Consider the following 27,798-nt stretch of genomic DNA (forward strand, 5'->3'; position numbering starts at 1 on the left):
TTGGCATAAGTAGAACTTGGTAAGACATTTATGGGAAGAAGAGATGGTTCCTATAGAAAATAGGAATCAGAGAGAATCTAGGGAATACATGATTATCTCACTTGGAGATAGTCCAGAAAAATCTAGTTTGATAGAGCGCAGAGGGCAGACATCCTTTACTTCCCTCTTGTTTTATACATAAAGTCAGTATCTTGCCTGCTTTATGCTTTTTTCCTCATTTAGCCTTTTCCCATAGTCCTTTCTCTAATACCCTTCTGAGTTTTGAGTCCCTAATTGGGGGGAAAGGGAAATCAGAGACCAGGGGATCAGAGAAAGCAGGGGTAATTATTGTGGAGGACTTAAGTGGCCTCTTTACTACTTATCAGGGTAATTGCTAGATAATTTCCCAACTGTCTGCCTTTCCCAGTCCCTTGTTCCTTCAAGTTTATCAAATTTACTCCTCCCCATCTCCAAACCCACTATATACTCTCATCTAATACTTCCCTTTCATCCTTTCCCTAGGATCCCAATAACCAATCTTCTTTCTGAAAAGATAAAAATTCCTGATAGAAATAGCTATATTCCTGGTTTTATCAACTGTCTGTGTCTCAGTTTTCCTGCTCACCCTTTCTTCCTCCCACCTTTCAGTGGTCTGCCAATCCAATAGGCAATGCCAAGAGAAGTTGGAGAATTTGTTTCCCATTTTATCTGCTAATATGAACTCTCCTTAGGCCAGAGGAGTCCTTAGAATGGGGTGGACAGAAATCTTATTTCCAGAATTAACTTGTGAGTGCCCAGTGTCTCCCACCTGTCACTAGGATGAGGAATGTTTTGGGGGCACAGAATTGTATGGAGTGTTGGCTCTTAGGAAGAGGTCTTCTTAGGGAGATAACTGTTTAGAACCCCTATTGATAGGTGAAAGAGGGTGAGAAATTGTGGGGGTACTCCATAGTAACACTCCCCAGCTGGGAAAGAGAAGGGGTTTGGATAGTCCAATATCCTTTGGATATTGCTTCTGACAACAAAAGCCAGAGAACAGGCTGTTCCTGCTGGCTGTTTTCCTAATTTACAAGAACTAAAGAAAAGGGAGGGTCCTTTTTCTGGTTCTCCTAACTTAAAGATACTATAGTGTTCTATTCTCTTTTCTTTATTCTTCTTTTTCATCATCTCAGAGTAGGGGGGAAGATAGAGGGATAGGAAAATTCATGTTCATTAACTAGTAAGCTAAAGCTGAGAGAATCAATGAGTAGAAGACAAAATTCTGCTGGGTAGAACTAATACCAACTTCAGCCTCTATCTTCATACGGTCTGGTCCCACTGCCCTTGAGGGAGCAGGGAGTGAATTGAGTCTGGGAAAAAACTGAAGGTTCCAAGGGGGAGAATGGGTAAGGGAAAAAAGAGGTTAGACTGGGCTGGGTGCCTCAGTGTTGGGTTGACTCTAAGTAACTGGCATGGTACCATCACTCAGGGAAGCATGCCAGTCATTTCCTGCCCTTGCCCCTGTCCCCTAGCCTAGACTGAGTGCCAAGAGAAAGGGCCTGGACTAAAGTTGGGGGAAGGGAAGGTTAGAAAAGACAGGCTAACTTGCTATGGGTTGGGGGAGTTTCAGTGTCCCTCATCTGCCATGAGATGAACATAGTAGATTGATTAAAATTACTTCCCATGTCAGGACTCACTCTTTTGGGGCTAGAAGTCCCTTCCTGTTCCATTGTCCAATATCTCTAGGACTTCGGTATTTAGGTCAAAGGGGGATTGAAGAGGTAGTGAGGGGCACATGGAATGAGATATGTGGCAGTTTCTCTTCTCCCTTCAACTCCCTTCTTCCCTCATTCTAATTTAGATTCAGGCCCCTGACTATGCCTAGCCCCTATCCCAAACCTCTATCTCCCACTGAAGCACCTGGGTGTCAAGGGAAGGACATGATGAAATGTTCTTAATATAAGGATGGTACACTTTACTTCTGAGCTCTGTACCCCTGCCTTCAACTAACTGGCTCTCCTGCCTCCAGGAAATGTGGTCACTGGCGAAGCCCTACCTAGGTAATGACTTCTGTGATGCATTCTCTATGCACTGGAATCCTGTGATATGTTCCATCTCTCTCACAACCTTCTACACTGCAACTTAACAGTGTAACCTTTACAAGATAACTTAACATTATATGGTGAAATCCCTCACATCATCACTGTGAGAGGCAGTGCATTGAAAAAGAAAAGGCTATAGATAGATTTGTCTTCAGAAGACTCAAATTCCGATCCTGACTCTGTATGATCTTGGACACTCCCCGAGCATCAGTTTCTTCAACAGTAAAATGAAGCCAGAACAAATTTTTTCTAGTAAATTTATTTATTTTTAATACACATTGCTTTGCGAATTATGTTGGGAGAGAGCAATCAGAGCAAAAGGGAAAAAAAATGGGACAGATAAAAAACAGAAAAAAATAAGTGAACATAGCATGTGTTGATTTACATTCAGTTTCCTTAGTTCTTTTTCTGGATGCAGATGGCATTTTCTGTCCAAAGTCTACTAGGATTGCTTTGGATAGAGTAATTTCTACAAAGAGTACATGATTTCAGAGACCCTCTCCAGCTCTAAAACTGAGATGTTATGATCACTGCATCACACAGTCTGAAGATTGTTTTCTCTCCATCCTCCTGATCCTAAGAGAGATCTGGAGGGTAAATCTTCATGAAAGACAAGCCCCCAAGAAAATTCCACTGTGAGAGAAAATATTTCTTCAGAGGAGAGATTCATCTAGCATGTTGTCGGTCAGATAGATTTTCCAAATGTAGATTAGGTGATTGACCAAACTGCACCCCCACTTCCTCATGAGAAGGGAGCAGGGGAAGAGGGGCCCCACCCTGGAGAGCCGTGGGAAGGCAATGGCCTCCGCTGGTAAAACTGGGCTAATGACAGCAGGGGAACCGGCAGGGCCAGAGTGGGGGGCTGGGGTAATTAGAGTTCTGCCCGACCTGGAAGATCCCAAGATGAAAAGGGCTTTGGCGTCACTGGATTGGTTTTATGTCCATGAATGCAGCTGTGTGGATGCATGGGAAGGTGTGTGGGTTGGGGGTAAGGGAGCTGCCACATCGGAGAGGTCTCTTTTTTGGATAATAACTCCTACATTTTACTTTTACACAAAAAAATTCTGGGTTCTGAATTCCATCGTGTTCTCTACTCCGTTGGAAAAAAAAAATCTCTCAGCATATCCATGAGACATAAGACCAGATATATGTATGTATCTTGAAGATACCTAGTCCTTTTCAAGTCTCTTCCCTTAGAATGTGAGCTCCTTGAAGATAGGGATTGTTTTTGCCTTTCTTTACCGAGCACAGCACCCATTAAGTACTGAATAAATGCTTGTTGAGTGACTGACTACATCCTAACGCCTGGGAGGCAGTGTCTTTAAAAAAAAAAAAAAAAAAAAAAAGGGTTGGTGACAAAAAGTGGACTATAGGAGGAGGAAGCCTACTGAAAGGAGGAGGGCTAAGAGTGAGATAGAAACGTCGGCTGGAATGAAGTGTCAGAGAGTAAATTAACAAGAACCGAGAGATTCACTTGGACCGACCTGGAAGGGATGGGCATTTGTGAGTGAGACGGCATGGGATAGGATGGGACGAGGGGGGACACGACACATACATGAATGGACAAAGTGCAGAGTGTAATCAAAGACAGAGTAAGATGAAGAAGGTGAGAGGAGGTAGGGGGCGGGGCGGGGCCGGGTGGAGTAGAGCCGACCTGGCCCGGCAGGCCCGGGCTGGGAGGAGATGGGGGAGGCCTCCGGGCTGCGAGGCTCGGCCTGCAGGGAGCAGCAGTGAGCCAGGCCCGGGCGGCGCGGAGCCTGGAGCCCGAGCCCGAGCCCGAGCCCGAGCGGAGCGGGGCGGGGGAGGGAGGAGCTAGCACGGCCGCCGCCTCTGCCGGAGGAGCCGCGGGGCCGCCACACTTGCCCCCCTCCCCCTCTCTCACTCGCACTCACACCCGGGGACAGGAGGCGGGCGGCCCCGGCCCCACCGGTCCCCCATGGCCACCCCCGGGCCCCGGCGCTGAGCCACCCGCCACCCCTCCCCACGCACAGCCCAGCCCGCCACGCCGAGGTAAGGGGGAGGGGGAGGGGGTATTAATATGCAAATACATTGCGATTGATTATGCAAAGCCACCGGACGCTTGCTTGCAAAGGTCCTAGCCCGAGCCGGGGGCGTCCCGGGGGACCGGCTCCCTGCACCACCAGCCCCTCGGTGACACTGTCAGTGCTGGGGTGCTTGCAACTTATCAACTCCCCGGAGTAAATGGAGGATTCGGGCGGGCGGGGGAGGGGGACGGGACGGTTGCAGCGGGTTGGTGGCCAGGAGGGGGGCGGTGGTGTTGCAGGGGCAGATGGCGTCCGGGCCTCGCCCCCCACTCCCTGCCGCCGCCGCCCCACGGGTCCCCGGCCTCTCTCGGTCCCGTCTGCTACGCATTGTCGGAGCCACGGCCCCGGCTGCCAGGCGGCCCCTGTTCCCCCGCCAGCCGCCGCCGCCGCGGTTTGTTTACGGTACGGGCGGCCTGTTTCTCCCCTTCCTCCCCCGACTGCCGCGGCCGAGCTGCTTTTGCAAAGCTTTCTCCGGCGAAGGGGTGGGGGTGGGGGGGTTGCAGCTTACCCGGGTCTCGAGAAGCTCCCCAACCCCTTCACACGCCTCCCCAGTTCAGGGCTGTATGGCCCTCCAGCTGCAACACTCCCAGTTGCAAAAACGCGGCTAGGTAAATGGGGGAAAAAAAGGAGTTGGTGGGGAGAACTCCGGGGTCCCTGGAAAGCGCCCGGAGAGTTGCATGCTCTGGGCCACTTGGGGAAGTAAGCGAGAAATGGAGAGGGAGATAAGGGGTTTGTAAGGTGTATCTCGAGCCCCTGGCAGACAGGGTCTCCCTCTCTTCTGGATGGGGGAAAGGCCTAAGGGGTGGCGGGGTCAGAGTTTGAAGGGAGGCTAAGGTAGGAGGAGCGAGGCACGGTTGGTAGTACTCTGGGAGCCCTCTGACCTGGCAGAAGCTCTCTGACGTGAGGAGGAAGGGGGTTGTTGTCCGGGAGGTGGAGGGTAGAGGGGAGAGGCTGTGAGAGCCACACACACTGGGATAGGCACAGACACACAGGGACGCAGGGAGTCAAGGACAGGAGGTTGATAGACACACCCACATTGGGCCAGGAAGACCGAACACTCGTGAGCAAGTGCACACGCTGAGATGGACACACCCACAGGGGGACCCAAGGACAGGGAGACAGACACAGGCACATACCCACACACAGACTCCTATACACAGACATTACTATACACAGTCCCAGATGCAGTCACAACCGACAAATACTCCTAGGGACCCCTGTGCTGCTGTGATACCAAGAATAGATAGCTTCTTGCCTTCAAGGAGTCCAATCAATCAACCAATAAACAATTATTAATCATCTACTATGTGCCCGGCACCATGATAACGGAAAAGGTACAAAAAGATATGACAGGCCCTCCCCTCAAGGAGTTTACATCTAACTGGGGAAAGGGGAATGACTAAAAATTATAGCCATCTCAGAAATGTACATATATAGTAATATACAGTACTCTCTATTCCAACGAGTCCACCTATGGGCTATAATTTTTTAAATGTAATTATATCAATTAAATAGTTTCTTTTTATAATCTTATGCATTTAAAAACAACATTCTGAGAAGGGTTGATAAGCTTCACTCTGGTGAGTGACAAGGAGATCCAAAAAAGGTTAGGAACCTCTGTATTTAGATTGTAAATTCCTCGAGGACATGGATACAATGTATCTTATACCTGTTTATATACAGAAGCTCAATAAGTATTTGTTGACTGAATGATAGAGTAACAAATTTACTGTGTCACACAAGTAGGCATTGACTGAAACAAATGTACATATTCTTTCTCTGTCTCTCATGCTTCTTCTATGTATGTCTCCCTCTCCTAAAGCATGACTGTTTTATAGGAGATATAGAGAGATTTGTTCGAGAGAAGGGGGAAGGGGATTTTTGAGGACTGAGACAATGATGCTAGACAATAATCGGGTCCAAGCTGCGTTGACAATTGGGGACAGCAAGGTTAGCTTTAAGGGAACCAGGCTTATCTTTGCCTCCTATTTCCCTACCTTAAAAGTGACTTGGGGAGTCATTTGCTTGAATTTTTCCTCCTTATATTGAAGCCCTCCGCAGAACTCCAAGGAGATCTCTTTCTACTGTCTTTTTCATTCCTACCTTCTGTCCCTCTGTTCAAATTACTCTATTTGTGTGTTTCTGTCTCTTTATTTATCTCTCTGTCTGGTCTCTCTCTCTTTGACTCCCAATCTATTTCTTCTCTCCTGTCACTTTCTTTTGTGTGTCTCCCAGTCTTTGTATCGCTGTCAGCATTATAATCTTCTCTCCTAGAGCTAGGGACTGGCTAGGACATCCTTCATATTTCTCTGGTTGCTAATAGTGAGCTTTTCCCTGCTGCCTCCCCAGGGGTCAGCAGGAGGTTGGGGTGGGGGTGGGGGGGTGGAAGGGGCTCTGCTGGCTTCTCAGGACATCCTGGATTTCCTTACCAAGAGAAAAGCACAGCTGTGGCCACCAGGGTTTCTGTGATGGGGGTGGGGAAGGGTGCTTCATATGGTTCTGTTCAAGCAGGCTTCTCTCTACCTGGTTAAGCTAAGCCTAGAGAAAGGGCCTAATAAGGCTAGCTCTAGGGAACTACTGGGGTTTTCCTAATTCCACTGGGGATTCCTATCTTTTTGGCTTCTCAGGGCTCTAGTAGGTTAGAGTATTGGTGTTTCCTATGCCCCACCCTATCCTAAAATCTATAGAAATTATTACTCTGGGGAAAGGGTTAGGAACTAAGCCATTAACACTGGAGTATCACTCCCACTGGGGCCTAGTCCAGGCTCTTAAAGGCCTTATTTTGTTCATGCTGACCTTGAACTTGTTTAGGGGGCCAGATTCAAGGACTAGCCCTGATTTGTTCTTCTTTCCCTCCTTTTCTTCCCTTCCCCTCCCTTCCTCTCTTCTGTCCTCCCTCACCTCCCTTCCTTCCTCCCTCCCCTGTCCCCTACTTTCTTTCCCTTCCTTCCCCTCCCTCCTCTCCTTTTCTTTCCTTCTCCCCTTTTCACTCTTCTGATTTCTCCCTCATCTCCAGTTTCCCCCCAAATTTCAGTCTACTTAAATACTTTGCCACCAATGTATCCCTTCTCTTTTATGGATGTCGAGACTTTTAAGGAGCATGTTGGTATGTGATAGAAATGGCTAACCCTCCCCTCCCAAGCTCTCAGAGGACTTTGTGGAGTGAAGGGGGAAAGGAAGAAGGAGAATCCTAGAGCCTGATTTGGCTGGCTCCTCTTCCTGTTCTTCCTCTCTTGTCCCTCTGGTGTCACTGTGTGATGGCAGGGATAGACACCTGGGCAGCTAGCTCCACTTGACCTGGACTTCTCTCATTCCCTGGCTTACCTGGAGGAGGTGGCATAGAGTCATTGATCAAAACTATTCTGATTCTATGTTGCCCAGACTCTGTTTCTCAATAAAGAGCAAAACTGAGTCCTGCCCAGGAATAGAACTAGCTGAGGAAAGGGACCATGAACCTGGCTGTCATGGGAAGGGAGCTAGAAGAGGTAGAACAAGTTGGATGAAGGAAAGGGGAGAGTGAAGCTGAGGCAGGTTTCCTTCTGGAACATCTTTAAGTGGAGGAATTGTGGACAGGTCTGTTTTGCAGATTTCCTGTCTCTTTCTCCTAGCCCTGACTCAGAGACCCCTCCCCCACAGAGGTGGGGGGTTGGGGGTGGGGAAGGCAAACAAGTTTTGCAACCTGGAGACTTGTGGAGAAAAGTTTCTGGCTTGGGGATGGGGCCCCCTGGGGTACCCTCTTTCCTCTACCATCCTCCCACTCTGAGAGAAAACTCAAAGGACTTCAGAATGAGGACTCCCACCCCCTTTCCTGTGTTGTCAGTGAATGGGCAGGTGGGCTAATTATTGGCATCTCTGTAGCTTTGTTTGTCCAGTTCTGTTGTACATGTGGGGTAGGGAGTTGGGTCAAAGGAAAGGTTCCCACTGCTATCCAACTTGACATGGAAAGCATAGTTGGATATATATTTTATTGAGGAGATCCCCCAAAACCAAGAATGCTATCGGAACATATGGGGAAAATAATGGTACCAAGTAGGTTAGAGGGAACAAATCTGGTGGAACATGGGAGGTTTGGGACTCAAACTGTCCATCCCCCCATACCCCAGTCCCTTTCTATTGCCATGGTGATGAACTTACCATCCCTTCCCCCTACTCCTTCCTCTGTTATCAAGCTGCCAGCTCCACCCACTCCAGGTGAGGCATGGAACAGTTGGGGGAGCCGGAAAGGACTGCCTCCCTGGAGTGGAAACAAGGAACTCTGGAGAGAGGTACAAGAGAATACATCTTATTTCTTAGATTGTCAGTCTGTTTGAAGATGGAGATTGGGGAATCATTGATATAGACCATGCCCTGGATAGCACCAGCCATTTGGACTTGACTTTTAAATAGTGGGGAGCTCAGTCTGCTATCACATCCTTCAGTGAGGGATTGTTTTTTATCTTTCTCTGGTGGGAAAACAGGACGTGCCCAACATCAAGTCTTCCATGCCTTCTTGACTGGAAGGGGCTTAAGTGCCAGGTAGCACCAAGGGTAAAGGGGATAGATTTGCAGCCAATAATTAACCTGGCCAAAAGCACTGGCGCTTCCCCATATGTACTTCAGTGTTGTTTCCGAAGGCAGGTTAGACAGAAGAGAAGATTTTAGGGGGTAGATGGAGGAGGAGGGATGGATAGAATCTAGAAGTTGTTGCCTGAGGCCTGTTAATTTGGGGGCAAGGGAGAAAGACTGAAAATGTGCCCAGTAAATAAAGAGTTAATACATGCTCCATTAACAGCCCCACCTCCAAGAATGGTTAGAGGGCCATGGGATTAGGGCCAATCCCTCTGCCCATCCTCTTCCCCATGTTCCCCTGTGGAAGGTGTTCTCAGTGCTGCTCTGTACCTCAGTTTCTCTTTAGAGGAGAGAAGGCTTAGAAGGGGAAGGGAGTTGGAGAGGCACAGAGCTGAGCAACATCTAGGAGATTTTCTGATCTCAGGTTGGGTGCTGCAGCTTGGGGGGGGGGTTGGGGGGGTGGGCAGCGACTGTCTTCCCTTGCTAGTCTTTGGTAGGAAGCCCAAAAGCCTGAGCCTCTGGCAGCTGCCTGCTTTTATGTATAAGCGTGTGTGTACATGTGTGTGTTCTTATAATTGTGCATATGTGTGAGCCCAGAGAAAAAAGGGGGCTGGCATGGAAAGGCAGTCCTGGAATGGGGGAGCCGTGTGCAGAGTGCTGTGTGGGCCTCACGCATGCGGGGTGGGTGTGCATGTCTGCACGTGTCCGTGTGTGTGCTGGCTCTGGGTGCTCAGCTGCACTCACTCTGTCTCCGGCTCTCGCTCGGCATTTCTCTTTTTCTTATTTGTCTCTGATTGTGCTTGCTTCTGGGATATGGGCTTAGGGCTCCTCCCCACCGTGGAACAGGAAGGGGGGGACTACCTGGTTCTCCCCTTCCCCGATGGAAGACACCTCCCTCTTTGATCCCCCTCTTCTTTAGCCCAGGGCACTTTCCTGTGTCTGTGTGTGTATGTGCTTGCCCTCCCCCAGGGTGAGAATTACAAGGATGTGACGGGAAACCCCTATGCCCGAGGGACTCCCCGCTTCCCCTGCAGTGCCATCTGTAGTGAGAGCCCCTGCCTCTTGACATTCATACCTCCAGTTCTCAGCTGCCCCAAGTCGGGGCTCCAGTTACTCTGGCTGTGGATTGAGCTCCTGAGGGAAGCAGGGAAGGAGAGAAAAAATGTGCCAGGTTGAGAAGGGGGACTCTCCCAGCTCTGGCTTTTTAACCCCTTTAATCTTCCTCTTCCTTCCCACAGGGAAGGTGGGGGGAGAGTAAGGGAGAGATTGCCTCCTGTCCAGGCTGGTAAGAGGGCAAAGCCAGAATGGGCTGAGTCTGGGGCTAGTTAAGGGAGGGGGAGGAGCCACTGGATGCTGGGTACGGGTATTGGCAATGGAGGACGAGTGGGGAATGACCCCTGGGGACTGCCTCAGTGCCAGATATGAGACTGAGTGGATTTGTCCCCGGGGTGGGGAGAAGGAGAGCCCAGCAGGTGGGTGAGGCTGGGCTTGGGAGGGGGAAAGGAGGCACAGTCCTTTGATGCTAGCTAGCACTGGGCATAGTGCCCAAGTCAGTGGCTGCTGTTTATGTCTCTGTGTCTCTGTCCTGGGGTGGGGGGAGGAGAGGAATTTCCTGTTGTATTCCTTAGCCGAGGAGGGGGCTTCTTTGTTAAGAAATAAAGCCTCTTCTCTCTTTTCTGACCTCTGGGTTCCACTTGGGTCCTTCTCTCACCCTACCTCTCGTCCCTTTGTGGTCTGCTGGTCCATCCTCCTGGGGAGAGAAGCAGAGTATGGCCGGGAAAGCGAAGGAGTTTTCTAGTGGGTTACCCAGGGAATCCTACCTGCTGCCCTCTTGCCTTTGCCCCAGCTGACCAAAGCCGTGAAGTATTTGTACTTTTTAAACTATCATTTAGGAGCTGGTGGTTCTCTCTTGTGTGTGTGTGTGTCTCTCTCTCCCCTGGCAGAATGAGAACTAGGGGGGGATAGCTTGGAGTACTCTCCTCTCCTTGTCAGAAGACTGAATGAATGGTTGATGAGCTGTAAGTTAGGAAGCTGGGGAAGGAGGTGAGCCTGGGCTCCAGCCCCAGAGGGGCCTGCCTTCTGAGCAGTAAGGGCAGTGAGGGGGTTTGCAGACTACTTAAGGCTCTCTGTGTCAGCCTGTGCCATCCTGTGGCTGAGTGTGTGTGTGTGTGGGGGGGATTCAGTGTACTTAGGATGTGTACTTCTTCTTGTGACTGTGTTTTCTCCTATGCTGGTGTTGGGGAGGGAGTCTCAGAATGAGCATGGACAGATCTCTTTTTGTGTGTGACTCCTGGTTTCCATGCATGTGCCCACCTTTTCTGTCAGTGTCTCTACTTTCCTGTGCCCTGGTATAAGGGGATCAGCCCGGGGGGCCACAAAGGGAATTCCCCCACCCCCACTCTAGCAGCAGACTGAGGGGTGAGGGGGAGGGAGGTGCGAATGCACCCACGACACTATTAATAACCCACATGCCAGGCCACCACGCACCAGCTGTCACCGTGGAAACCACTCCTCTTTCCTTCTCTCCCCTATCTTTGACGGGGTGGGACTTAGGACAGAATGCCCCTCACCCCCACTCTCTTTGTCTCCCTTTCTTTTTCTTCTCTTATTTCTGGTTGCCTCTTCCTTACCGTCACCTCCTTTTCTTTGTGTCTACCCCCTTTCCAGTGTTTCCTCTTTTTTTTCTCTCCCATTCTCCCTCTGTCTCTACTCATCTTCATTCTCTCTCCAACTCCCTTACTCTTTTATTCCATCTCCCTATCTCCCTCCCTCTCTCCTCTCCCATCATCTTTTTCCTTCTTTCCCTATCTCCTTTCTTCTCTCCCCAGCTCCCTCTCCTTCCCCTCACCTTTTCCTTGTCTTTCTTCTTCCCACTGTCCCTCCTTTCTCAGTATGTATTTCCTCTCTTCATCTGTCTCTATATCTTGCAGGTGTGTGGGGGAAGGGGGGAGTTAGGCTTTCTCTCCTGTGCATTATGGACAAAGTTCAGGGACATGGGTTGGGAGGGGCAGCGCCTGGAGGAGAGAGGTAGGAGTGGGTGTGGATATGATGGAAGAATACGGATAGAAGTAGATCTGAGGTTTAGATTCCCAGGGAAGAGGTAGGGGTGAGTATATATATATATATATAATATTCTCTCCTAGTCCTAGGAGCCCCCCAATGGCATGGAAAATGCCCATCCTCAGTTGCTTGAGTATTAGGATCAGACTGTAGGACAACATGAATTGGGGGCCTGTTGGCAGTAGAAGATTGGCACAGTGCCCATGGATGCTGCATTGGCCTCCTATCTCCCCCTCCCCCCATTACTAAAGCACTCAGACTTAATGAAATGCTTCCTTCTCCATGGGCACAGTGCCCACATTGCCACCCCCAACAGCTCTATAAGGGGAGGGGTGAAGAGTGATGTCAGATGACAGGTGGGCCCTTGCTGTCTCTCAGTCTGTCATTCGAGTTGTTCTGGATTGAGAGTGAAAAGCCCAAAGTGTTTTTCTTACCCTTTCAGGAAGAAGCTTTGAGCATTAAACTCAGCATGTTGGGGGAGGGGGAAGAGAAGAAAGGCCATCTCTCAGACTGGACATTGAATCTCCAGTTCCCCTTGGTTGAAGCTCCAGACCCCTCCCCCCCCCCACACAGTAGCCCCACATATGTAAACATATGCAGATATCCAGTGGAATTGTAAGTCCAGGAAACAGGATGAGAAGGGCAGCAGTCCCTGTCTGGCTGGGTCCTCCCCTCTGCTTTGCCATTCTTTTGCCTAAGAAATTTGGGTGAAGCCTTGAAGAATAGGAAGAACTCCCCTAACAACAACAAAAGCTAAAACCCAGAAGGTCGAGACAGTGTCTCATAGACCACACAACCAGAGTTAGGGAGACCTGGCTCTCAATTTATAAGCCGAGTCTCATGGAGAAGTTCCTTAACCTCTCTGGTCCATCTCATCCTTGAAGTAAGGACAATATCCACCCTACAAAGTCATCCTCTGTACAAAGTGCTTGGCAAAGCTTGAAGCGCTATATGAATATTAGCTGTCATTGTCCATTGTCTTCGCCAACTTGATGCTGGGATCCAGGCGTGGACACACAGCCTGAGGGCCAGACACCTCTTTTCCCTGGCAAAGGAGGCAGAGACGAGACCTAGGGCTGCCCGGGAGGACTGAGTGTTCATGACCCCTGGGCCCCAGTCAGCTCCCAGTAGGTGCTGCTCCTCCAGGGCGTGAGTGCCCATCTGAGTCAGGGCCTGGTGGGACGGGTGCATTAAGAGGCACTCAGGCCGTGCTCCCGGGGATTAGTGAGTGGTTCCCAGAGCTTGAAGCCTGGGTGAGGGGCACAGGGTCTTGGAGAAGGGTTGTTAAAGCTGGCACCTTTGAACAACGCCACAGACTGCCCTGCTAGGCCCTCAGACTGTGGCCTGTTTCTGGGCCCAGTCCACAGCACTGTCCCTCTCATCGTGCCCACTCCTGTACAGGCCCTCCTCCTTTCCCCAGGGGTGCTCAGGCCTCCTGCTGGTGAGTGGATTTTTCCAGCTTCTGTAAACAAGTGGTGGCAGTGTGCCAGGCAGGCAGGAGACGGGCGGGGGCAGTGCCCGCAGCCAGGGTGTGCCAAGCACCAAGGCATGGCCTGGAGGGAGACAGGGAGACACCAGAGACAGAGAGAGACATTAAAGAGACTGAGCACAGCACCACTAGAGACTGAGGGCCAGAGAGATACAGACACCAAATAATCTCATTGTCCAGCCCCCTCCTTCTACCCCACCATCCCCACCCCAGCCCCACCCCTAGCCCAGAAAGTAACCCCTCAACCACCCCCATCCCCCAATACTAGGAGGCCACAGTGCTCAACCTTCAACCCCCTCTTTTCCCCTCCCCCAAACTCCCACCCCTTAGGGCTGGCTGCACCATTATAAATTTATAACAGGAATTTCTCCAGCAGCCAAGAAAAACTTGACCTACTTTCCTGATGGCTTCCAGCCTGAGACTCCCCGCCTGGCCCCCCAGCCCCCTGTTGGGCCCCCCAGTCTCCTGCCAACCCTACCCCCCAAAGATATCTGTAGCAGAATGGGCAACCCCTCTCTTTCCATCCCCTTCCAGCTCTAAATGTAGATCCAGAGACCCTGCTTCTGTGTTCCAGGCCTCTTGCCCCATGCCCAGGCTCTTTTCCTTATCTCTCCCCCCCCCCCACCTCTTATCAGCTTCCCAGGGGTGGGGCTTGGGGGCCCAAGGGCGAGGTCTCTGGTCCGAAGCCACATGACCTTCTGCCCTCTCTCCTCCCCACACACACACACACACACACACACACACACACACACACACACACGTAGCCATGAATTGACATACCAGCACCCACACGTACACCCCAACCCACAATCTCTAGTCCCATACCTGGCAGTGACATCAGGGTGACAGTGCTGAAAAGATGGATGGTCCAGGAAAGCCTTATTCTCTGTCCCCTTTCCCCTAGTCTCTCTGGGGAGCAGGAGCATGACTCAGCCCCACAGCTTAGTTAGGCCACAGCAGCAGTCTTTGTGGGATCAGGGGGCTCCTGAGTAACTTTCGAGAAAGTGGGGAGAGGGGAACAAAACATGGAGAGCTGGCTACCTTTCCATATCTGTGAAGTATCTCCTCTGTAGAAGGTAAGCTCCTTCTGGGGAGGAACTCTCTTCAGCATTCACATCTAACAATAATAGTCATGGGAGCTAACATAAGATTTACAAAGCTCTTTATACATTAATTCATTTAATCCTTGCCTCAAGATTATTATATTTTGTTAGATTATATTATTGATCCCCACTTTGCAGATGTGGAAACCAAGGCAGAAAAGCTAAGAGACTTACTCAGGATCATATTTAAGTATGTGCTATTTAAGTCAAGATTCAAATTTGGGTCTTTCTTATTTCGACTCTGGTGATCTATCCTGTATGCCAGTGGTGTCACTCAAATAGCTGTAAGGATGGGGCAGCTAGTTGGTTCAGTGGATAGAGCCCCAGCCCTGAAGTCAGGAGGACCCAAGTTCAAATCTGGCCTCAGACAGAGGAATACAACCTAGGAATACAAATACTAGGGATACAAACACTTTCTAGCTGTGTGACCCTTGGCAAATCACTTAACCCCAATTGCTTCAGGAAAAAAAAAAAATGCTATAAGGATCCCGTCAGGCAATAAATTGACATAGAAAACCATATACATTATCTATGTTCTGTTGTATTTTTACCTATTTATGTTAAATGTTTCTCAATTGCATTTTAATCTGGTTCTGACCCCACTGAGGAGTGATAGCAGTACAGGGCCCATGCAGAATGCTTGTTACTTCTGCTCCACACATTTAGATGCTTCTGGTAGCTGTGACTTCTTTCTTTCTTTTTTTTCCCTAAACATATTTCCACATTTATCATGCTGTGCAAGAAAAATCAGGTCAAAGGGGGGGAAATGAGAAAGAAAAACAACAAGCAAACAAACAAACCAACAAACAACAACAACAAAAGTGGAAACACCATTCTGTGACCCTCACTTAGTCTCAATAGTCCTCTGTCTGGATGCAGGTGTCTCCTTCCATCCTAATCTATTGGAATCATGTGGTTTCTTTCTATTTGAGTCTAATGCCACTGATATAGAGGATAGTACAGAGTTGTGGTCAGAAAGACCTGAGTTTATTACATCTTTAAAACGGGAGTAAATAGGGGCAGCTAGGTGGCGCAGTGGATAGAGCACCAGCCCTGAAGTCAGGAGGACCTGAGTTCAAATCTGGTCTCAGACACTTAACACTTCTTGGCTGTGTGACCCTGGGCAAGTCACTTAACCCCAATGGCCTCAGCAAATAATAATAATAATAATAAAAGAAAATGGGAATAAATAAAATAACCTACCCCACAGAATGCCAGAGGGTCTCATTTCCCTAACAGTGTGCATAGCATACTTTGAATGATCATGTTCACATCTCCTCATTCTCCTCTTCTTCCTCATTGTCATCACCATCTAGCACCTATATCTTGCCAGGTATTTTAAATGTTATCCCATTTGATCTCATGACAACTCTAAGAGATAGGTGCTATTATTTCCCCCATTTTACAGATGAAGGGACTGACTTGCCCAGAGTCATAGCAATTGTTTAAGGCTAGATTTGAACTCAGGTCTTCCTGATGCCGAATCCAGCGCTCTCACCTCCTTCATTCCCTAGGAGTTCTCCTTGTTTCCACTGCCCAAGATGGTGTTAGTCTCATTGCCTCGTCCCTCTTTGCTTATGTCATCTCCTGTCCATCCTGCTGGATGTTCAGGGAGACTGGGCTGGAGGCAGTCGTCGCCCTTCCCTGATGATGTCAGACCTCCTTCACTCTGGCCCTGATTGGGGAGTGGGGGGACGATGGGGAGTAGAGAGGGAGGAACACCGGACATTTCTGGATCTCCCCTTGTCTTATCACCTCAGTGTCATGATGGGCACAGGTACCCTTACCGTGAGTCTGGAATAACCTCCAAACACCCTGTGGGCACCTGTCTCAATCCTTGCTCTCTCTTCTTTCCTCAGGGCCCTCAGGACAAGACTCTGCAGCTGCTCCCCCCTCCCCCCAACTCAGGACTGTCCCCAAGACCCAGCTTATACCCCAGCCCTTCTTCCGCCCTACCCCCTGGCCCCCCTGCCACCCGCCCCCTGCGGGGCGTGGGGCATGGCATGGAAGGCCAGACACTAAAGCCCGGCCCCATGGGCGCTGTACCCTAGAGCCCGGGTGGTGGGGGGGAGGCTCACGGTTCTGCTTGCAGGAGGTTGCTGTGCCTACTTCAGTCTGTTGGAGTGCTGGGGGAGGGGGGCAATCCTGGATGGAATTGCAGTGAATGGAACAGAAGCCAAGCAAACTGGATTGTGGGTCTGACCCAGAGGAGAACAGGTAATAAGCACCATAGGCCGAAGCCCCCGCCTTCAGTGGGGGGCGTCATCCGCCTGAATTACTGCCGGGAGATTTAAGCTGGTTCACTTTATCTCTGGTCCCTGATTTAGAGATGGAGGGGGTTGTCGAACCCAGTCCCTTTCAACTTACAGATGAATAAAGAAGGCCCAGAAAAGCCACGGGCCAGCCAGTCCCGGGCGCAGAGTGGCAGAGCCAGGACTTGAACCCAGGCCCTCTGGTTTGGAGGCAGAGCTTTGCCCGCATGCCGTCTCTACGAGGGTAACTATGGCAGCGAGGCAGCTGGCCGACCACTATTCCCCAGACGGCCTGTGTTTTTTCTTGGAGCAGATACAGTTACCTTCAGGTTCCCTGGTAGGGCAGATAGTTAGGCTCTGGCAGGAGGTGACGGTATGCAGCGGAGAGCTTGGGGGAGGGGAGACTGGTGAGCAGGTGGGCATCTGATGTTTCCATGGTACTTGTGCCCACGGACAGATGGTCATCCTGCACATACATGTTTAGAGCATGTTGGGTTCCTCGAGCTCTTCTTTGTTCCTATTCGGGGAAGGGAGAAGGGAAGCTCTTGGGATTTCTCCCAGGGAGGAGGAGAATATACTGGCTCCACGGTTTTGTGTGTGCCGTTGGGGCACCTAGGTGTGGAGGAGGGAATGCTGCCTTTGCTCTGTGTGAGGAGAATTAGGGGAGAGGGAGAGGGTGTCATTGCCCACCCTGATTGTCTCCATGTGGCACAGCGCCCTGTCCCAATTGGCATGGGGCCTAGAGTGCTGGGTACAGCCTGTGCTCGTGGTTGGGGAGGGGGGAGAGGGTGCTCTGGGGAGCGGTGTGGCTGTTGCCAAGGAGATTGGAGTTGTGCCAAGAGGCTTGAAGCCCAGTCTGGCTCAGCAAACTGGTGAGGGGGGATAGGGCCGCCACAGGGTCCCAAAGGAAGAGGAGGAGATGGGTGAGGTCCCAGAGCCCTGGCCCAGGGAGGAGTGGGGTTCCTGGGGCTCCATGGAAGCGTCCTCTCCTCAGGGAGATGGGGATGAGGGCCCTCACCCGGCCTCCCGATGCTTTTTACACACGCCGTGTCCCCACGACACCTGGGCCATGGGTGCCGAGGATTGCTAACCTGGTCCTTCTAGACCAGCATCACGGGCGGGTGCAACATTTTGTAAAGCATCCCTTTGCCCCCTGTGAAGGGGACATGACCAGTCTGGGAATGCCAGGGCAGTGGATCCAGTCCACGCCAGAGCACTCCCCTTCCTCTTCAAGCCTCTCTACCCACACTGCTTTAGGGTCTCCCCTGCTGTCGCCCCCCCCCCCCCAATGTCTTTTCGCCACCTTGTGGCCATTTCTGGAATTGTCTGTCCCCAGATATTCCAAGTCAGGTATTTTCAGGGAAATGAGTGGGGCCTGCCCTCGCTTAACAACATTCAGCCTCCACCTTCCAGCCATTTAGGAGCCCAACGCCGAGACGTTGGGTGGTCCCAGTGAGGGGGGCATCAGGCATATATGTGTTGGGGGGTAACACTATATAAAGAGGAATAAGCGGTCCACCCCTCTAGATGCATATGAATGTTGTATAACTCCCCCTATTCCCCCAGTGAGGGGAGGGGAGCAGGCAAGTTATACAACATCGTATGCATCTCGAGGGTTATATAAAGTGTGTGTATGGAGGGTTATGCAATATGTGTGCATATACTAGGGGTTATATAACACATGCATCTTCTGCAGACCGTGGACCAGTGTGTTTATTTTAAAAGTGGCTCATAGGCTTCTGCATGTAGCATGCACAGGCCCTGAAAATTATGCATCTGACATGTGCATGTATCCAAGTTTGTGCCCTCTGTGAGTGTGTTCATTCCGGGAGTCATAAAACCCATGAGCATGTACTAAAGGCTATGTGAATGTGCTCTCTCTGGTAGTCCTGTAGAATGGGCAGGTCACCCCTATGTGCACATAGGTCCTAGGGTCCTGGAACTTGCCTGTGCCCAGCCAAATGCCTTCACTGCCACCTCTGAGCTTCTCAGATGGCAGGATCCTCCCCAGCCCTGCCAACTGATCTTGGAGGTTGGTGGGGCTCAACACAAGATGGCAGATAGCTGGGGCCAGGGAGATGGCCAGATGCCGCCCTACAGTGAGGAGGGGCTCGCCAAGGATCAACCAATAGAAAGCTCATAAGCCCTCCCCAATCCCTCAACCAGGTCACTGGATGGCAAGCGGAAAAGAAAGACCAGCCAATGTTCCCTGAAAACCAGCATGTCAGGTGAGATGGACTGTCTGCATCCCTCCCCACCCCCTTTGTCTCCCCTCAGCTATGCAGACTAATTCTGTTGTCTGGGCAGTCAACTCCTGTGCCCTGGGAGAAAGGTTACAGCTCTTTACTGAGATCCTGAAGGAAATTAGGGTATATGGGGGGGTGTACTCTTAACCTTTGAGGTCCGAGTCAGGGAAAACAACCGTTTGCCTTTTATTTAACACACATTCTACTTGGTTCCAGGTTAAATAGGTTAAAAGACCAACTCAGGGTCACATTTCTCATGTTATCTCAACTTTATGTATTCCATAGCATGTCCTCACCTCGGATACTGCCCATTACTCTGTGAACTAGATAAAAGGAGTAGCCCTGAACCAGGGTAGGAAAGGGGATCAGGATGATAAGGAAGTGCTGAGACACAGATCACAGTAGCTTTGACCTCCAAAGATATTTCTCCTTGATTCCTTGTCCTACAGGGTACATCCCTAGTTACCTGGACAAAGATGAGCAGTGTGTCGTGTGTGGAGACAAGGCCACAGGTTATCATTACCGATGCATCACTTGTGAAGGCTGCAAGGTACAAAGTTGCTCCCTCCTGCAGTTGGCCTCTTCTCACACTGTCCCCCAGCCCTTTCCATCTGTCGCTATTATCTTCTCCCATCTTTGCTAGATGCCCATTATAAGACTCCTTACCCTCACCTTCCTCTCAATTATCCCCCACTTTTTTCACCATTTCCAGGCTTGTCTCTTCTGACCTTTCAAACCTCTCCAATTGTGTCCAATATAGTCCTTGAGCTCCAAAAACCCATAGAATTCTCTATGCCTCCAGCCCTGTAGGCTGTGATGAGGTATTTTCTGATATCTCTCTTCTTTCAGGCTTTTTGGTTCAAATGTCTGGTGGGTTGGAGGGGCAGGAATGTAGAAGCTGGTCCTTTATCTTCACCCATCTCCTAGGGCTTCTTCCGGCGCACGATCCAGAAAAACCTTCATCCCACTTACTCCTGCAAATATGATGGCTGTTGCATCATTGACAAGATCACCCGAAACCAGTGCCAGCTATGTCGCTTTAAGAAATGCATCTCCGTGGGCATGGCCATGGATTGTAAGAGGGCATGAAGTTGGGGAAGTGTGGTCAGGGCAGAAAAAAAAGAGACTGGGGTCAAAGTCCTTGCCTTCTCCACCCCAGTCCATCCTTGCCAATGCTACTCATACAATTGTTTTGATAAGCGTGTTTTATTATTATTAAATGTCTTTATGTATGTAGGCATTGAATATAGCCTGAGGTTATGAAGATAAACACTGGGATCATAAAGCATTTTCCTTATAAGAACCTTAAGAAGTTCATAGTCCACCCATTTTCCTTATTTTCTAGATGAAGAGACTGAGGCTCTAAGAGGTCTAGTGGGTTATTACCACTCCCCCAACTAATGAGTTTCTGGAGTGGGGTGTCTCATAACTCTAACCCAGTACTTTCTGTCAAAAGGCCTTTCAATTTAGAGAGGACCCAAATCCTGCTCTGGAGAGTCTTATGACCTGATGGAGAGAAGGATAAACACAGGACTGTGATACTGAGTGATACTGAGTGAGATTAGCATAGTTTGTGAGCAAAACTCCCTTAGCAGAGAGAGGACATCACCTCCTCTGCAACTACAACCTTAAGAGATTTGATTGCTTAGGGTACTATGAGGCTACCTTGTGTTGCCACATGACCAGTATGTATCAGAGATGAGACCTCAACTCAGACTCTTCTCATTCTAAAAAGTTAGCTTGATATCACCAGGCTATGCTGCCTTACAAGAGGTGATAACTCGCATTTACATGATCCTTTAAGTTTTGTAAAAGATATCATTTACATCCTTTAAGCCTCATAACAACTCAGTGAGATGGATACTCTGGTTATCCCCATTTTACAGATGAGGAAATCCAGGCTGAATGACTTATACAGGATAAATGCCACAGAGATATACAAGTCAAGTGCTGGGAGAATATGAAATGATCACACTTTGTTCCCCTCTCAGCATCTCTTTCTTAATTCATTCAAAGGGGGCATTCACTGATGTGAACCCCTCAGAAAAATGGGGCCCTATTCCCACCTCCTCTCACTTAAAAAAATATGTAAATATACAGATGTAAAAATACATATAAATATTATATATATATATGGTCTCTCTAAACACAGGTTCAATTGTTCTTCTGCCTTTCAAAGTGTAAAGTTTATAGATGATGGAGCTTTAGGGAGAAATGGGATAAAGAGGAAAAGATGCAAACTCCTAGCTCTGTTCTCTCTCTTTAAAGCTGTATTCACTGGCTATCAACAACAGTGTCCTATTCCTGACTGTGGAATGGAGGAATGATTGACCGATAGAGCTCTTTAGCTGTTTCCCTTTGGTTGAAAGGATGAAATACAGGGCAGCTAGATGGTATAGGACCTCAGAAGGACCCAAGTCCAAATCTGGCCTCATACACTTAACACTTCCTGGCTGTGTGACCCTGGGCAGGTCACTTAACCCCAACTGCCTCACACACACACTTACACACACAAAAGAATGAAATATACAGGGTTCCTGTGCTCAAGTCACTCAAGAGTTAATAGATGACCCAATTTTTAAAAAATGAGCAAGGCTTAAGGCACCTTTTCTAAAGACTTTCCTTACTAATCAAAGCTTTATTGGCCTTAGTTTTCCATTCTGTAATATGGGGAAATATCACGGAATCTAGAGCTAAAGGGACCTCGGTAGCATCTATTAGAATCTATATTGGGAAAAAATCTACAACATAGTATAATATAGTATGCTGGAAAGATAACATGAAAGACTGGTCAGGAAACAGAATTTATAGCTTGTCTGTACTGGTGTTTAAAGGAGCTTACTGATAACATCCATGTGAGGTAGTATTTATGTGTATTTATTTTCCCCATTTTGCAGATAAAGAAACTGAGGTCCAGAGAAGTTACATGACTTGCCCCATGGTCATACAACATGATTCCACAAAAAATGTTAAGAGCCTCCAGGTATAAGAGAAAGAGGCGGTATGGTGAAACAGAAGAAAAGCCAGCCTCTTTCAGGAAGACCTGAGTTCAAGTTTTGCCTTTGACACTTTGGCTAGTTTTGTGACCCTGGGCTAGTCATTTAACCTCTTACTGCCCCAAACAATTCCCTTTATAAAGACTTTCTAAGACACAGCAGATGCCAATCTTCATAAGAAGAGAGTTGAATAGCTGGCATTTCTATAGTGCTTTAAGACTGGAAAAGTTCTTTACATTCATCCCCACAACTATCTTGTGAAATGGGTGTGTTATTGTCCCCATTTACAGATGAGGAAACTGAGGTTGAGCAAGGGGAAGTGAAGCAGGATTTGCAGACAGGCCTTTCTGACTTCCAAGTCCAACACTCCATCATCCACTGTGCCATCCAGCCTTGAATGTCCTCACCATCAGTTCCCAATGGTCTGCTCTGAAAAACTGTGTAGATGCTGAGCCAGGCACTGGAACATAAAAACAGCCCCAGTCCTCAAAAGGGACTTGTAATCTACTAGTTGTGGAGGGGACAGAGATACAATGTATACATAAATAAATACAAAGTAATTTTAAAAGGAAGTGGCCTGGTTGGGCCTTTTTTTTTTTTTTTTTTTTTCTTTTTTGCTGAGGCAATTGGGGTTAAGTGACTTGCCCAGGCTCCCACAACTAGGATGTGTCAAGTATCTGAGGGCAGATTTGAACTCAGGTCCTCCTGACATCAGGGCTGGGGCTCTCTCCACTGCGCCCCCTACTCTCCCCCTGGCTGGGATCTCAAGAGGCAGAGGCAAGGATGGAAGCATTCAGGTTCTCTGTCCCCAGCTAACAAGAGTCTGCACAAGATTCAAACCCAGGACTCGTGACTGTTCTGTGACTGGGGGTGAGAGTGCAGTATAAATGGAAGGGACTGTCCTTCTCCTTCTACAGTGGTCCTGGATGATTCAAAGCGGGTGGCCAAACGAAAGCTGATTGAGGAGAACCGGGAGCGGCGACGCAAGGAGGAAATGATCCGCTCGCTGCAGCAGCGGCCAGAGCCCAGCCCTGAGGAATGGGATCTCATCCACCTGGTAACGGAAGCCCACCGGAGCACCAACGCCCAAGGCAGCCATTGGAAGCAGAAACGGAAATTCTTGGTACGGGGAGCGGGAGCGAAGCAAGGAGAGGCAGGAGAACAGAGGAGGGGGGTGCTCAGAGGGGAGGCGCTGCCTTCTCCAGAGAGCCCTTTCTGAGTGACACTCAGGGAGAAGGGAGGGTGCGGACTGCAACGAGGCTGAGAGCCTTCCCAAGGACAGGCCTCCAGTCTCCCCCAGGACGCAGACCCAGAGTTTCCTGGCCCTGAGGGCCGAGCCCCGCCCCCAGCCTGGGAGGTATCCCTGGGAATAAGGATGGTCAACTTTTTTCTCATTGATTAGGAGTTCCATGAGGACCACAGCCTCTCTCCTGGGTCCTTCCAACCTGGCCACAGCACTCTCTGCACTGTCAGCCCCAGGACAGGGTGGGGATAGGCTGGATGAAGTCCCAAGTGAATGGGCATCTGGGGGAAGAGACACAGTTATCAGGACAGAAAGCTGGCACCAGGCTGCCAGATTTCTGTGCTCTGCCTTTGGGACTCCCTGGAAAAAGGGGGAAGGTGGGTACCTAAGTGCCAGCCTCCTTCCTCAGCTGCCCTGGAGCTCCCCCTGGTGGGCAATGTCCTCTAATGAGGGGTTAAATGGGGTCCCTGGCCCTACCTGACCCCTGACCCTCCCTCTAGCCAGAGGACATTGGCCAGTCACCCATGGCCTCGATGCCAGATGGGGACAAGGTGGACCTGGAGGCCTTCAGTGAGTTTACCAAGATCATCACCCCGGCCATCACCCGTGTGGTGGACTTTGCCAAAAAACTGCCCATGTTCTCCGAGGTGGGTATTGGGAGGGAAGTGGATGTGGGGCCTGGGGAGGTGGTTGGGAACAGGGCGAAACCTGGGACTGTTCTCAAAATCACCCCATCTGAGAATGTTTATCTGAGAAGCCCCAGTCATCTCCCACCACTGAGAACCTTAGGTTTTCAGAAAAGAATTAATTGCTTTTAGTTTTTTTCCCTCTTTCCCTCACTCCTACATTATCCTGCTGAATGGTCTCTAGAAGAGATAGCTTCTAACATCCTGACCTTTACCCCCCCCCACCCCCTACTCACCAGCATTCTGTCCTAGTCTTTCCTACCATGTGTATAGTGAAAATTTCTTTCGTAGTCTAACCAAATAATAACTGATAATTATGTATAACTTCCAGGTTTACAAAGTGCTTTACATACATTATCTCATTTAATCCTGGTAACTCAATGGAATAGGTATAGTGAGTATTATACAGATTAAAAAAAACCAAACAAACAAACAAAAAAAAACAACCAGACTTAGCAAGATTTAGCGAATAAGTATTGGAATATATTCTCCTGATATCAAAGCCAGCATCATTTCTATTGTCCCGGAGGTTTCAGTCTTTTTGTGGGGCACAGACATCTTTTGGCAGCCTGATGAAGCCTATGAGCCTGTTCTCAGACTGTTCTTTATATGCATAAAATGGATAGGATTACAAAGGAAATATATATTGAAATATTATTTTGGGGTACAGTGTACCAGCCCTGAAGTCAGGAGGACCTAAGTTCAAATCTGGCCTCAGACACTTAACACTTCCTAGTCGTGTGACCCTGGGCAAGTCACTTAACCCCAACTGCCTCAGCAAAAAATAAATAAATAAATCTATACAGTTTTGGGGCAGCTAGATGGTACCATGGATAGAACACCAGCCCTGGAGTTAGGAGGACCTGAGTTCTAGCCTCAGACACTTGATATTACCAGAAATTATATCTATATATGTAGATATAATTTCTGGTAATATCAATATTAAATAAAATATTCTTGTAACTATATATATATATATATATATATATATATATATATATATATATACATATACATATACATACATATAATTAGAAGAATATTTTTAAAAAACAGTTTTTGGACCCCTACAAGATTGCCTCCATTACCTTCTTGCAACTAATTTAGCTTTAAGGGGACTCTTGGGCTCCAGCCAAGGGGTATATGTGGAGGTATGGGTAGAGGTGGGAGAGATCTCAGGACCAAAGAAAGACTGACCTTCCTGCCTCTTCACCCCATTTCCTTCAGCTGCCTTGTGAAGACCAGATCATCTTGCTGAAGGGCTGCTGCATGGAGATCATGTCTTTGCGGGCGGCTGTACGCTATGACCCAGAGAGTGAGACTTTGACGCTGAGTGGGGAAATGGCTGTCAAACGAGAGCAGCTGAAGAATGGTGGCCTGGGAGTGGTCTCTGATGCCATCTTTGACCTGGGCAAGTCACTCTCTGCCTTCAACCTGGATGACACGGAAGTGGCTCTGCTCCAGGCTGTGCTGCTGATGTCTTCAGGTACCATTGGGAGAAAGAAGATGCTTTGGGCTTGGTCTTTCTTTCTGCTGCTCCTTCAGTTTCCTTCTGTTTTCTCTCTTTCTCTTCTAGCCCAAGTGTCTGGTATTGTCTTCCCCTTAGTGTTCAGTCTCTTCCTCTCTCCCTCATTTCCACCCCCTTCTCCTCAGTGTCTCCTTCACCTTTCAGCCTCTCCCTCTCCTTTAGTTTTCCTTCCATCACCTATCCCTTTGTTTCACCACTGTTCCTCCTCCCAGCTCTCAGTCCTTTAGTTCCTCAGTCTCCCATCAGCCCCTCACTTTCTCCTCCATTTCTCCGTCCCTACATTTTTCTTCCAGTCCTTAATCTCCCATTGGTTCCATTTGTGTTCTGTGTCAGTCAGAGTCCTGGTATTCTCTCCCTAGATCTTCCCTTAGGGGTCCTTTGGTGCAAAGGCATCTCCTTCCCCTTGGGATGCCCCGGCCTTTCCCTGGTTCTCAGGGCCGGTGGTCACTCCTTGCCTCCCTTCTCTCCAATGTAGACCGCTCGGGCCTGCTGTGTGTGGACAAGATTGAGAAGTGCCAGGAGGCTTACCTGCTGGCTTTTGAGCACTACATCAACTATCGAAAACACAACATTCCCCACTTCTGGCCCAAGCTGCTGATGAAGGTGACTGACCTCCGGATGATCGGGGCCTGCCATGCCAGCCGGTTCCTACACATGAAAGTCGAGTGCCCCACTGAACTCTTTCCCCCACTCTTCCTCGAGGTCTTCGAGGATCAGGAAGTCTAAGCCCCCAATACTGGGGTATGGAGAGAGGTGGGGCATGTGGAGCTGCAGGGGGTGCAGCAGGAGAAGGGGCAGGGCTAAGGGAAACCACCCTACATCCCTCTTCTGTCTTTCCTTATATATATTTTGGCCTCCCACACACAGCCTAGCCAAGATCCCTCCTCAGAGACCTCCTTCCTGCCCTGGGATCAGGCAAAACAAACAAACAAACAAAAGAAAAACCAACTCAAGAAAATGAAAAAGGACAATGCCAGTAGGAAAGGGAGTCCTCTGGCAATTTGTAGGAGCCCCACCCCCCCCCAGGGCAGGGGGAAGATGGGGAGAAGAGATGGGACAAGGAGCCATCTGAACTGTAGGGGAAGGATGGGGGTTGTGGGGGGAACTGCCCTCTACCCCTCCCCCCACCAAAAAAAGTCTCCCCCTCTCCCTCTTATTCCTTAATCCAGGTCCTGGGCTAGGCCCCTCTTTTCACGCTCAGATACCTGGGTTGCACAGAGAAGCCTCAGCATTGGCTCCTCCCTGGGAGGTTAAAAGTTATAGTCATTCTAACTGCACTTTGGAAGCGAGAGGGTAAAAGAAAGAAAAGTGGAGAAAAAAATAGAGAAAGAGAGAAAAAGACAAAAAAAAAAAAAAAAAGAGAGAGAGAGAGAGAGAGAGAGAGAGAGAGAGAGAGATGATGATGATATTAAATTATTAATTGAGGCCGGCTGGGGAGAGGACATGGGGTGGGGGAGATAGGACAAGACTTACCCATCCCAATGCACTTTGACAGCTGCCCTCCCAAAAAAACAAAAAAACAAAAAAAAAAAAAAACAAAATCCAGAAGCCCACTGTCACCATCACCTCCTGGGTGGGGCTGCCAATCAGAGTTAAAGCCACAGAGTCCTGGCCACCTCCATTTTCCTTCCCCGCCCTCCTTGCCTTGCCCCCTTGGCGCACACACCTTTGCACCTCTGCTCGCCACTTGTGCCCGCTAATTCTGAGCTCCATCTACCTCTCACACTGGATGCCAGCCAGTACCCCCTCTATGGCTCCCTGTTAAGATGCCCACCATCCAGACTTCCCTCCCTTAAAGGGTGCCCCCCCCTTTCCAGGCCACCTTGGCGTCCACACCAAGAAAGACTTTGGTCCCGGCTCTCCGCCATCCTCCTACATCCTGCAGAGTTAGCTACAATCAGAGGCTGCATTAGGGGGTACTTTTGAGTCTGGGTATCTCCCCAACTCTACTCTGAGGCCCACTCTTCTCTCCTCCAGGATTCCAGGATTCCCCCCACACACATGATGCACTAACCCCCGTCCCTTCTTTTCCCCTTGTCTCCTCCATTCCTGGCAGGGCCCTGATGTCTCAGAAGGCACTACGAAGGTGGTAGTATGGAGGGGCTAGGGAAATGGCACTTAGTTTCAGAAGGGATCATGGGGGGCCTTGGGGGGGTATTCATTTATGTCTTTGAAGCTCTGGCCACGTCTGTCCCTTCTTCCTCCCCCCACCCAGGGACTCCCTGCTCTCTTAAACTAATTCAGGAACTCCAGCTTGCGCTGCGCCCCAGCCTTCCCCCAGGAAACCAGGGAAGGGGACTGCGTCTCAGGCCAGAGTTCCCCACTTTGTTTGTTTGATTTGAGTGTGCAGCCCCCTCTCCCCTCCTCCAACCAGGGACTGCAGGAGCCAGCCCCCGGAAAGGGAATGAGCAGGTCTGAGGAATATGGGGTCACATACATGGGCAAGGATGGAGACCCTTGCCCCCGAGAAGCCATGGGTGATGGGATCAGAGTTGGGGGGTGAGGGGGTTGTGGATTTCCTTCTCTTTGCACTACTTGGGCA

At 49.5% G+C, this 27,798-nt stretch overlaps 1 protein-coding gene across 2 annotated transcripts; it reads left to right on the forward strand.

Moving 5' to 3' along the window:
- The first annotated feature begins 3,838 nt into the window (after nucleotides 1-3,838).
- Nucleotides 3,839-26,200, forward strand: THRA (thyroid hormone receptor alpha). 2 transcript variants are annotated; one of them, XM_074261428.1, is made up of 9 exons: nucleotides 3,839-4,070; nucleotides 16,165-16,522; nucleotides 18,724-18,785; nucleotides 19,253-19,353; nucleotides 19,731-19,878; nucleotides 22,717-22,922; nucleotides 23,543-23,689; nucleotides 24,956-25,214; nucleotides 25,732-26,200. In XM_074261428.1, the coding sequence occupies exons 2-9, from the start codon at nucleotides 16,470-16,472 to the stop codon at nucleotides 25,980-25,982; spliced, it is 1,227 nt and encodes a 408-aa protein (XP_074117529.1). In that variant the 5' UTR covers nucleotides 3,839-4,070; nucleotides 16,165-16,469; the 3' UTR covers nucleotides 25,983-26,200. The 2 variants fall into 2 exon arrangements, with proteins under 2 accessions (XP_074117529.1, XP_074117530.1); XM_074261429.1 differs by lacking the exon at nucleotides 16,165-16,522 and having other exon boundaries at nucleotides 3,849-4,070.
- The last annotated feature ends 1,598 nt before the right edge of the window (nucleotides 26,201-27,798 follow it).

The sequence above is a fragment of the Sminthopsis crassicaudata genome, chromosome 4 (assembly GCF_048593235.1).
Source record: "Sminthopsis crassicaudata isolate SCR6 chromosome 4, ASM4859323v1, whole genome shotgun sequence".
Taxonomy (NCBI): Eukaryota; Metazoa; Chordata; class Mammalia; order Dasyuromorphia; family Dasyuridae; genus Sminthopsis; species Sminthopsis crassicaudata.